Source organism: Protopterus annectens, chromosome 1.part1, assembly GCF_019279795.1.
Source record: "Protopterus annectens isolate FY-2018-M chromosome 1.part1, PAN1.0, whole genome shotgun sequence".
NCBI classification, from domain to species: domain Eukaryota; kingdom Metazoa; phylum Chordata; order Ceratodontiformes; family Protopteridae; genus Protopterus; species Protopterus annectens.
This window is the reverse complement of record NC_056726.1, coordinates 1,747,883,106-1,747,895,873: the sequence shown is the minus strand read 5'-3', so window position 1 is coordinate 1,747,895,873 and position 12,768 is coordinate 1,747,883,106. Positions and strand designations below refer to the sequence as shown.

Below are 12,768 nucleotides of genomic sequence, written 5' to 3'. Positions count from 1 at the left end.
TAAAAAATAGTTCTGATGAATAAATTTATGGGAACACGGAAAATTCAAGTCACGTGGAGAATCAATGTGTAGTTTCATAAAACAACAAAAAAAGCAGATGAGCGCTCTCAATGGAGGTGAATAACTTTGCAGCCATGGACATTTCTGAATATTATGGTGACAACTAAGCCTCCCACACATCGTAAATCCCAAATTTGCAGAACCTGGAAGACAGCAATGACTAACCGCTCTGCTACTGCAATGGGCATGTGCCAGAAGCTGAGCAGCCATACGGGAAATGTAGTTGCTGCGCTACGGCAGTCATCACCTTTCCACAACTCCTTTACCAATTTTTTTTTTTTTTTTTTTTTTTTTTTTACACATGGGGTCGGGACATTTCCGCATCCTGAAGATAACATCTGGGATTCTAGGACATACACTTCCAAACTGTGACTGTCCCGGAAAAAACGGGAAGGTTGGTCACCTTGTTATAAGTATTCTTTAAGTTTAACTTTACATGAAAGTTAAAGAAGGCAATTAAGTAAAAGATACTGAACAGAAAGCATTTTGAACTTTGGAAACTTGATAAAACCATTTAGAAATGAAAGGTCTAGCACAGGACTCTAGAATCCTTCCCTCTCTGATACAAAAAAAAAAACCTCCAATAAAAAAGCCTTCACTCATCTGGCAGGGAGGCACTAGTTCTATTACCTCGCCTATGTTAGCAGTTGATGCAGAATGGGAGGAAGCAAGGAGACTTGTTTCACCAGACAAGGAGGAAACCCCTGAGAGGGAGGGAGAGATTCCCATTGCCAATTCCATCCCTGCTTAATTAAACTGAAATCCCATTTCTGCCACAATCTGGTGTCACAAGGGAAGATGAAGCCTTAGACTGATGAAGTTGCCGGGAGCTGAATAAACAAACACACATGCTGACTGGGAGGGGTATCCCTGACCTTTACAGGGTTTTCCTTTCCTTTTGGAATCTCATTGTTATTGCTATTGCTTCTTAAACTCCTGTTTGATGGCCACTTGCTATTTAAATTGCTTAGTGAAAAAGGGAGACAAGGAGAAAGTAAATTGTTTGGTTTAAAAAAGTATGGCTGAAAAATATTAGTCATCTCTTGAATCAATCTTCCCTTTTTATCATGCTTCTTTCGCACCTTAAACACAGAAAGGTTAAACAGAACTTTCTTGTCTAAAGAATTTAACATTTAAATTTGTACATCTTGAGGAAGTTTTGAGACTGAAGCCAAGCCAATCTTCATTACTGACCCAGAAGCAGTAGCATCACAACCACAATTTAAAGCACACACAGTACAATGAGAAGCAGATGTTAAAGAACCACTCAAATAATTTTAACTTCAGAAGGAATGCTAACTATTACCTCGTGTGGTCTTAAAAGATAAAAGCAAACATTTTAGCACACGACCTTGATAGTTTAAAATCCTGAACATTAATGTAGCAGAACAACACACTTTCTCCCTGTGACAAGGATGGAAAAGCTTTTGTCAAATTAGGGAAGAGAGGACAGAAGCAAGAATATGTTTAGGGAAAACAGTTTTAGAGATAAAGTACTGCTGGGTCTGCTTTAGAGAAGGACAACTGTCATATAAACTAGCAACAGTGAGAAGAACATTATCTAATGCAGGCAAACCAGAAGGAAGAGCTGAAGATTTAGGCAAATCCTACTGTAGCACATCATAACAAATTTTCTGTGGAACAGGAATTTCATTCTGCTCCCACTGAAAAACCTCTTTCATGTTGGATAACTCCTGACAAAAAGAAAATTCTTCTAGAGGTCAAGCTGAAGCAATGCTTTCTCCTCAGGGTCAGAATGCTCAGACTGAAAAGAAATTCTGGAAGAATCACCATTCTCCTGAAATGCCTGCTCTTTTAAATGACAATCCACAGAAACAGAAAGAGGCGTAGCTAAGATCTTCTCACTGTGTACACCTTTCCCAGGAAACCTCCAGTAAAATAACTGACCCATGGAACGCAAACTCATCCCAGATTCAGGGCCTTATCTCAGAAAAGTGAACCTGTCCCTTTCCCTGACACCAACAGGGTTTCTACCTTGCACGTCCTGAGCATCCCTACAACTTTAAAGGATGCGACTGTCTCCAGTCCTTGGTGGCTCAGCACCAGAGGGACTAGGGGAAAAAGACGAACAGTCTGAGGAACCAACAGTGACCACACACAGTCATCCACCAGTGAATGAAGTACAACAGGAGCCAGTGTGACACCCACAGACTCCCTAACAACTTTTGTCTTCTTGTAGACAGGGAGGGTAAAATTAAACCTAGTACTGATAAGTGCTAAAGGTTTCCCCTCTGCCAAAAAAATTACCACAGAAAGAAAACCAGGAGTAGTTCTAATATCAGACCTATCTTACTCACTTCAACCATTTGAAGGAAATGAAAGACCCTGTGCTTATCCCAGTACTCAGTCAGCACAACGCAAAGAAGATACTAGTCTATCACAGGTGCAAGGCTATATACTATGAAAAACAAGATGCTTGCTCTGGAGATGGTTTTCATTTGGTTGTATGAAAAATAACTGTTGCAGCCAACCATCCCCTTGGTCATCAGTTAACAATGCCTTTCCTTCTTCACTGTTTTAACCATGCAGTGGTACTATACTTTTTGGCCAAGTAACTGTGGTGTCACATGGAGGGTCATTTAACAGACTTCCTGAATCTCCAATAAAACCAAGATTCAGTCGTGTGCGCCAAGTCATCAGTATTGCAGACACACCTTTTTTCTGGATCAGTGACTACGATCAGGTTTCTATTTGTCCCACCCACTGAAATGCAATCACAAATAAATTATACAGGACAAAACTAATTATTCCCACACAACTCTGTGATGTAGAAGGATGTAGCCCTGTCTATGACACAGACAACAAGAGAATGAAGAACAGCTTAAGCACTACAGAAGTCAAGTTGAGGGAGGTGAATCAAACTGCTGACATCAACATGTCCATCCTACAGCAGTGAGACAATCCAGCCTTCTGCAGTACCGATATCTACTGGAGAGAGAAATGTACAACATGCAGCATCACAAGCTAGGGATGTGCAACTATGTGGCAACCTTTATGGGGTATGGGCAGCAGTGTGCCCACTTACACAGGAAAGCACAGCAGGCCATCATGTCAGCTGCCAGAGGGGGCAAAAGACTGACAAAAATGGAAATATCACACATGGCTGTTTGGGTTATGGTTGGGCCTTGATCAGCTACTAACCCTGTGATGGGGAATGCATTAGCAAATGGGGCACCCTGAACACTGGCAGATACAGGGCAGAACAAATACATTCAATAATAAAAGATATACAGGCCACTAAAAGAGAGGCAGCTGTTCCAAAGAAAAAAAAAAACACAAATACTTAGAAAATCTTACCAAACTGTTACTTATTTCTTTAACATAGTAGGCAAGCTGGATATTGGATATTACAAAATGTACAATTTACAAAATAATTTTTTATGTTACCTAGAACTCTGGCTAGGAGACAAAATATCAGAGTGCTGCACATGAAGACCCAGTCCCACTGATGAATATCAGCCACAGTAGATAGTCCTAGGAAGATGAAGATGAGGGTTTCACTAACACTGCTCCACATTTTTAGGAAATACTTTACAGTTGTGTGAGATTTTTGGGAAATGTTGGCCTCCACATATGGGCGCATCACAGCTCCACAGGCAATGATTCTGTAAATCACAAAAACAAAATTTACTGACAAGGGCATATACATGAAGATTGGATGTTTACCTACATGTTTTATATTGCAGAGCAAATTTAAGCTACCTTAAATGTTCAGTTATCTTGCATCTGAACACACCAATTCATAGTAACCATAAAGTACAGTTGTGTACACTTAAAATGTAGATGTTAGAGTGTATTCACTTTTGATCACTTTTGCAGTCATCACACTTGGGTTATCTGCCTGCAGGTAGCCCTCAGTCGGCCCGAATACCAGAGACTTAGTATTTCTGCGTCGGATGCTGTCGCTCCAGGACTGATGTCAGATCGTCAGGGGTATAAAAACAGACAGCCGATGCCATTACGTCAGTTTTTCTTGCCCCAAATGTCAGGAGCCCCCCAAATAGGGAGTTAAGTTATGGTGGGGAAACCACCACCAGTAAAAAGTAAATACCAAATACCAATACCCCTGAAAGGGGTGAGTAATAGCCATAGAGAGGGGGGAGAGAGAGAGAGAAACCAGGACTGCAACAGTGAATACACTAACATCTACATTCATGGTAAGTGTACACAACTGTACTATGTTCTTAGTGTTTCACTTTTGCCTTCATCACACTTGGGTGGATTCCCTAAGCTGAAAAAGGGTGGAGGCAGTCAAGAAGAGTTGGGGCTGGCTAGTATGCCTGGCAGGACTGCTGTTGCAAAACCTGCCCTGCATTTGGAAAAGATAAACATGTGATAATGCTTGGTGAAGGTGTGTACAGAACTCCAGGTAGCAGCTTCTAGGATTGTCCCTGGTAGGGACTCCCCTGAGAAATGGTGTAGAGGTAGATGTTGCCCTAGTGGAATGTGTTCTGACCCCCTGAGGGGTTGGTTTCCCGTGGTGCTTGTAGCAGAAATGGATGCAGTGTGCTATCCATTTGGAACTTGTTTGTTTTCAAATGGCCTTGCCCTCTGCCCCTGTTGCAAAACTGACTAGTAACTGGTCAGAGTTTCTGAAGGGCTTAGTCCTATCAAGGTAGGATCTGAGCTGTCTGTGCATGTCCAAGGAGTGCAGGATCCTTTCCCCTTTATTTTGAGGATTAGGGAAGAAAGTTGACAAATGGATGGATTGGTTGAGAGCCACACTGGACACCACTTTAGGCATAAAGGAAGGGTTAGTCTTGAGGGAAACCCTGTCAGCATGGAAAATAATGGATTTCACAGCCATAAGTGCTTGTAGCTCAGACATTCTTCTAGTTGAAGTGATGGCCAGAAGAAAGGCTGTTTTCCAAGAGAGGAATTTTAACTCTACTGATGCTGCAGGTTCAAAGGGGGGAACTGTGAGCTTTTCCAGTACAAAGTTAAGGTCCCAAGTAGGGGGGGGGGGCGTTCTCCTTGGTGGCCTTAAGTTGTTTGCCCCTCTCAGGAACTGTTTGATGAGAGGGTGCAAGAAGAGGTGTCTCAGTGTTTTAATGAGCAGAAATGGCTGAGGCATGAATCTTACATGGAAGAGAAGGACAGGCCTTTGTGTTGTAGATCTACTAATTACTCCAAAATTAAAGGCAGGGAGGGCAGAGTTGTGTCCTCTCCTTTAGAATGAATCCAGGAGCAGAAACTTTTCCACTTATCAGCATAGGATTTTCTTGTACTGGGGTCTTTTGGCTTCAAGAATGATGTCCAGCACCTGCTTGCTTAGGGTTGCTGCGGGAGAATTCAAGGAATAAGCCAGGCTGTAAGATTTAGGGTTTGAAGTTGCAGATGCAAAATCTGTTCCTCCTGCTGAGAGAGCAGTGTTGGGTTCTGGTGTAGGTGCCAGGGTGGAAAGGAGACAGGTTGTGCAGGAGTGGGTACTAGTGCTGGCGTGGCCAGTCCGGGGCAATCAGAATTGTCCTTGGTCTGTCCTGTCTTATCTTGAGTAATACTCTTGAGAGAAGGGGCAGAGGGGGAAAGGCATAGATTGAGAGATTTACCCACTGAAAAGATAGGGCATCCAGTTTCCAGGCCCTGCTGTGAGGGTTCCTGGTGCAGAATTTGCTGAGTTGGTAGTTGTAGGGGGAAGCAAAGAGATCCACCTCTGGGGTCCTCCATTTCTGAATTAGAAGGTTGAAGGTGCTGGGCTCCAATTGCCACTCGTGTGGGTCTATGAGATTTCTGCTTAAGTCATCTGCCAGTGAGTTTTGTTTGCCTGGTAGGAACTGAGCTTGCAGATGGACTTTCATGTCCAAGGCAGTGTTCCACAGGGCCATGGCTAACCTGCAGAGTGGGTAGGAATGGGATCCCCCTGCTTGTTGATGTACCACATAACTGTGGTGTTGTCTGTTTTTATTAGCAGCTTTCCTGGTCAGAGTAGGGATCTGAAAGCTGTCAGGGCATTCTGCACAGCTAACATCTCTTTTTGGTTGATGTGCAGATGAATTTGACTTGGGCTCCAGTGGCTCTGAAGGCATTTGCTGTCCATGTGTGCTCCCCAGGCATAGTCTAATGTGTCTGTGGTTAGGATCTGGGTGGCGTGGGGTTGAGTAAAGGGCAGTCCCTTGTTGTGGTTGCATGCTTCTGCCACCAAAGGAACTCTAGACAGGGTATGATAGGAATGACTGTTTCCAGGTCCTGAGAATGTTGGTACCAAAGACTTAAGTACCACTGAAGTTTCTTCATATGCAGTCTTGCATGTGGAATTAGCAGTATACATGAGGCCATGAACCCTAGGGCCTGCAGTATTTTCTTTGCGGATAGCTGAGATCTGGTGGCCATTTGATTGAAGTAGGTTGTCAGACTTTTTTTCCTGAAGTGAGGAATGCCATCTGGGATGCTGTGTCCAAGCTTGCTCCCAGGAATACTATCTTTTGACTGGGTACCAGTTTTGATTTCTTTTCACTGATGGTGTACCCCAAGGAAGTGAGAAGGTTTTTCACAAATGTCCGGTGCTGCAACAGCAAGTCCGGACTCTCCGCCTGAATCAGGCAGTCGTCCAAGTATGGGTAAATTTGGATATTTGTATGCAGTATACAATGGCTGGAGCCAGCCACTTTGTGAATACTCTGGGTGCAGTAGATAAGCCAAAGGGAAGTCCAGAGAACGAATAATCCTACCCTGAAACGTAGATACTTCCTGCATGACTCCCTTATGGGGTTGTGCAGATGGGCTTATTTTAAGTCTAGAGTGACTAACCAGGCATCCTTGGCTAGCATAGGAAGAAGCTGTTGCAGGGTAAACATTTTGAATTTTGGTACCACCAGGAATGTGTTGAGAATTGAAAGATCCAGGATTGGGTGCCAACAGCCCTATTTCCTGGGTACCAGGAAGAGTCTGGAGTAGAATCCTTGACCTCTCTGTTCTAGTGGAACTGGCTGAATAGCTCTGATATTGAGCAGGGAAAGTACTTGGCTTTGAGCCTCTGCCCACTGGTTTGGAGGGATTTCTGGAAACCCACTTGGGGTTGGCAGCGAGTGGAAATAAAATTTGTATTCCTGGGATACAATACTGAGGACCCATCGGTCCTGTGTGATGGGCATCCATTTTTTTGCATGAAGGGCCAGTTTTCCTCCTAGGGGCACAAGCAATTGGGCAGGGGTGGGGAGTGGAGTAAAATGAGTTTTTTTTTCTGTAAGGAGGTGGCTTACCATTCCCTGCTTTAGGGGTGGGGGCACTCCATTGATTAGATCTCTGCATACCCTGAGACTGTAGTCTGGGTGGTCTGTTTCCCCTGGGTCTGGTTTGAGAAGGCCTGGAAGGGACTGGAAAGGACCAGTGTTTGGAAGGGCAATGTCTACTGAATTTAGAAGGTTGCACTTGTAAGAATTCTTTAACAGTCTGCACAGACTTAGCTTTTTCTTCCATCTTTTTAAGAACCTCTTCTGCGTTGGTGCCAAACAAACTGTCCTGGTTTAAAAGAGTGTCCAGTAACTGATTTGACATGGTCTGGCAAGGTCTGCTCCTTCAGCCAAGCATGTCTTCTCAGTACACACCCAGTGACTGCTGCCCGGCAAGATGCTTCTATGGCGTCAAAGCCACACTGCAAAGTATGCTTGCTGACTTGGCTTGCAGAGTGCATAAGCTCCTGCAATTCTTTATTCTCTGCACAGTCTGTAAAAGTTGCCACTTTTAGTTTGACAAGTTGCATAATATGTTGCTGGTACTTCAGCATGTGAAACTGACAATTCAAAGCCCTAATAGCAAGAGATGCAGAGATTCTTACCCCATCTGTCCAAAGCTCTGGAATCCCTGTCCGAACGGGTGGGATTCTTGGCTGCAGTTGACTTGATATGTTTAGGCCCCTGGGAAAGGATCTCTGGTTCAGCAGTAGGATTCTTGAAAAGAAATTTGTGAGCGTCAGATACTCTGTAGTACCGGTCTAGTTTCCTAGGGGCAGGAAGTAAAGTGTCAGGAGTAAGACTGGATTCCATAAAAACATCAACAACATCCGGGACGGGGGGTATTGCTAAAGGCCTGTGCTGAAGCAACTCTAGGAATTCTCTTAGAGTCTCTTTTTGGACTGAGGATAGTCTTGGCATGCCCAATGGAAATGCTCTCTTAAGGTATGCAAGGTTTCACCAAAAGAGAAATCTTCTGGAGGGGAGGCAGAGGGAATGGATCCCTCTGCATCTGAATCCTCATAAGCACATAAGGGCATGTCTTCATAATCAGAAACCTCAGAGTCATCAGACTCCTGGTCTGTATTAGCTGTAGGGGGACTGGTCTCTTTCTTTTAGCAGGGGAAGGCTGACTTCCCCTTATCAGCGTAATAAGGTCTTCTGCCATTCTAAGCATTTGTCTTTGTGGCATGGGAGCAGGTGCATGTGCTTTGGTAGTCTGTTTTCTAGGCGTAGTGCACACTCTGGGCCTTAGAAACTTGGAAGTTTTAGATAAAAAAGTAATTGGTTTCAGTCGAACATCGGTTGAGCGAAGAACTGCCTCAGAAGCCGGTGCCTGAACAGTGGCTCCGGACCCATCCAAGGTAGAGACATCCGCAGGTTCCATAGTCTAAAAAGAGTCTTGCGGCATACCGGACTCCAAATGGGTTTCAGCAGAGGCCCGCGAATCCGCTGAAGTGAATATCAGGGGCTGCGAAAGCGCCTCACTGAATACCGGCGGACTGGCGACTAGCTTAATGGAAGCATCGTCGGCAGCTTTGGACCTATGCTGTCTGTCTCTATCTTTATCCTTACATTTTTTCGGAATATCGGTAGTCGGATGGCTTACCGAAGCCATTTCAGAAAACGAAGATCGAGAGCAAAAGAATTTAGCGACAAAGAGCTCGACGACGAATGGTTCAGATGTTAAACAAGGCACAAAACTGACAGCGAGGTACGTCTAATCTGGGCCTAAACAGGTGACGCAGTAAAAATGAAAATCTCTGTGAGGCATTTGCTTTCCACAGGCAAGACAACTGTTAACTTTTCTGACATCGGTTAGAGCAAGAAAAATGGATCCCCAATGGGGTACTTAACTTTAGAAGACTTCAGGATTATTCAATTCATAAACGAAAATTCAGGTAGCGGCCAACCAGCACTTGTGAACTGCTTCTGCTTCAGGCTACTCTGCAAGAAAGACTGATGTAATGGCATTGGCTGCTTGTTTTTATAACCCTGGCAACCTGACGTCAATCCTGGAGCGACAGCATCTGACGCAGAAATACTAAGTCTCTGGTATTCAGGCCGACTGAGGGCTACCTGCAGGCAGATAACCCAAGTGTGATGACTGCAACAGTGAAACACGAAGAACATCTGCTACATGCCCCACCCTACAACCAAAGCAATATTATTGCTTTTTAAAACTTGAAGCAATCTAAACCATTACAGGTATGAGGGTCTGAGGTAAAAATTACAAGGCTTAATCAAACCAAAGAAACTGCATTTTTAAAAATCAGTAGACACTGAACACAAAATACTTTTTCTATATACTGTGGTATATAATTATGCTTGACCTTCCAGACCAACAACTAACTGTTGTCTACTCTGCTTTCTTATCTCTAAACTACAGTAACAAAATGGATGGTCAGTTAAATACAATTCATTATTAGCTTCCTTCCATGATCTTGGACCACTGTGGTCAAAGTGATCTAGAATGTTTTTTTTTTTTTTTTTTTTTTGCAGAAAATTTAAACAAGAAACTAACTGACATGAGAAGTATCCCCTTGCTATACATATCGCAGCACTGTAATTTTTAAGGTGAATAAAACAAACAGATCCACATTTTACTTTACAGTTAAAAAATTAACCTACTCTTATTAATAGCTGCAACCTCCCTGTCATGACTTCTTGGGACATGAAGTTTGAAAATGGGGACTGTACAGCTTTATGGTACCCCAACACCTCACCTTCTATAAAGCGACTGCAGCCTAAGGAGACCAAGCTCCTTGTAACAGCATGCTATGGGCTAAAATGTTCATTTATGCCTTAGAAATGTGTTTTACCTATTGGATTTCAATAGATATAAATTTCAGTTAAGGGTAAGTAGTAGTTTTGCTTATGCTTAAGGCAAAGTCATCCACCCTTGTAGTTATCAATTCTCCAGGGTGATGTAACTTTGAAATAAGAACAAAAATAAGAATAAGTAGGGTGTATCAGGGCACAGCACTCCACTCACCCACACTGGATTTCTCCCTAGAAAGATGTCTAATAAAATTTTAACATCACTGCTCTTGTAAACAGTTGATAAACCAATCTTGGGAAATGAGGTAGAATACTAAAAAAAAAAGTGTCGAGATGTTTCCTCTGTTTAATAATATGCAAATGCAAAGAAAATGGTATGTCATGTTTAGTATTTTTGAAATGGTCACTGCTTTTCAGCTACTAAAAAATGTCCTCTCCTTTAATTCTACTACACCTGCTCTACTATGTTTGCAGCTATGACATATCTTCAGGGAGATTAATCCACCCTGTCCTTAACGTCTTTGTGTAACGTTACTCCAGCTATCTCACAGAAATGGCTTCTGAAACGCACATAAGACTGCAAGGCCAAACAAATGTCATCAAATTTCCTTGGCTAAAGATCACACGCTAACCACAGATAACTAAAAGACTTCATACTGATACCCAGAGTCTGACTGCATTATATCTCTATCAGTACCTATGCATTCTATTACTATTTGAGCATTATAGCCCTCCAGAAAGCTGTTCTGTATGTTCACATCTCTGAGGAATGCTTCCTTACACGACCACTTGTCTACTGAATTCCATTTTCACAATGTACAACCTTGTTTTGTATACCTTTGATTTTTCAGTACTCTATAAAAATTACCTGAATCACCTGAATTATCAAAATGTCTTTATCATACGCCCCCCCCCCCAAATTTTTAAGGATTATTTCTCTCTCCCCCTCTTTTTTTTTTTTTTTTTGGTCCTCCACTGCTGCGACCATCAAGCCCCTTCCTACCAGACATGAGCCCAACATTTCCTAGGGTGGAGAGACTTCCCTCAGAATCCCCCCTTGAGGTTGAGAGCTGTCTGGAGGAGCCATCATCCAAACACTGAGGTGCATGCTGCTCTCCCTGGAATCTGGACAATTAGGGCAATTTACATGAAGGCCCAAACCCTTATCTCTGGGGAACCTACATACTGCCTAGACCCCTATTATCAGGTTGCATTGTGCTCCCTTACACCCAGCCAACAAGAGCTATCTCACTAATTTGAGTGGCCATGCCCATATCATCTATGCGCTGCCCCCCCCCCATCCTCTGCCCACACCCTCTTGCAGAGATCATATCGAGAGGTATGCTGCCTGGCAAAGACCCAATACCTCCCCCCACCCAGAATGGGAAAACCCATCCTCCCAGCCTGTACCATTAAGCTCCCAATCATTCAAATGTGCAACCTGGGTCGAAATCATGGCTTTATTCCTTTATACCACCACGGAGTCCATAGCTTCTCAAGGAATATTAACATTAAACTCATTTTTCACCCTGATCATAAACTATCTAGATACCATCTAGAAAGCTTTGTGTGTTTGTGGAGAGGAGTCTCCATGAAAGCGCACAATTCTTAAAATGCAGTTCTAATAACTGGCTATATAAAGGCCAAACAAGCTTGCCTTTTCTACTGGCAACACTTTTCTATATTTGTCTGTCTCTTGTCAAATTACACTCCTCCTCACAATTCAGTCCTATAGGGTGACATTTACAATTGTCACAACACAAGGTCATAATGTAATGCAAAAGGCAAATAAAAGAAAAAGTGCAAAGATTAACGTGATAAAAAAAAAATCCTGGCATCTTATCTTTTTCTTTAGGGACAAACAGTCCATATCGCATGTCAGTCTAAATACTGCTAGAACTGTCTCTATCACAAAACTAGTTACAATTTTAATGGAATGTCTTCCACTTAAAATGGCAGTTTAAGCTATATTTAAGTGTTGACTTCAGCCCATATTCAGAACTCTTACTCCACCTTCTGAAAGCATATGTACAGGGATAAAGCCCTGACTATGACCCACATGACTTGAGTTCGATTAGCAGCTCAGGCATCAGCAGGAGCTGGCATAGGAGAACACAGGAATAACAAGACTGCCTTGCTCACCTCTCTTCAGGAGGACTGGGAAGACATGCTGGTATAAGAGCAGGCCATTTCCAGAAGTCATGGTGGAAACCAGGGTTCATTGTGGCAGCCAGGCTAAGTGAGTCTGGGTAGCAGATGCTGCCTATGGTGGGAGACAATGGAACTCCTAGACCATGCACACATTGGCCTATAAAAAAGAAGTGCCAGCATATAAAGGGGGCAGAGCCATCATTACCAGTGACATAACCCCAACTCCATGTGGACATGACCGTCTCAGATCTACTCGTATGTCTTTCACCAGCTGTAGATTAGGCTGGTGAACCTGTCTGGCTGACGTGATCAGATCACGGCCACATCATAGGAAAAGGCTCATTGGAGATGAAGTGATGTAAGTGACAAAAAAGATGAACTTAACCAGCAATAACTTAACACCTGGAACTGAAAAAAAAAATTCTCAACATGCAAGCATTTCTCCATGGAATGTAGAAATTACCTTCACATAGTTTTAATTTAACGTACCTTTTGGTTTCCTCAAAATAAGAAATGGAAAATTACATATACTGCATCCAGTGAGATATAGGAAACCGTGTATCAAATACACTGTTTGTTATGCAGT

At 43.0% G+C, this 12,768-nt stretch overlaps 1 protein-coding gene across 1 annotated transcript in view; it reads right to left on the bottom strand.

Annotated features, from left to right (window-relative positions):
- Nucleotides 1-12,768, bottom strand: part of SLC9A1 (solute carrier family 9 member A1) — a 1,681,881-nt gene that overhangs the window by 775,830 nt on the left and 893,283 nt on the right. The window contains 1 exon segment of the mRNA XM_044084290.1: nt 3,469-3,686. Coding sequence (XP_043940225.1) covers nt 3,469-3,686 — 218 coding nt within the window.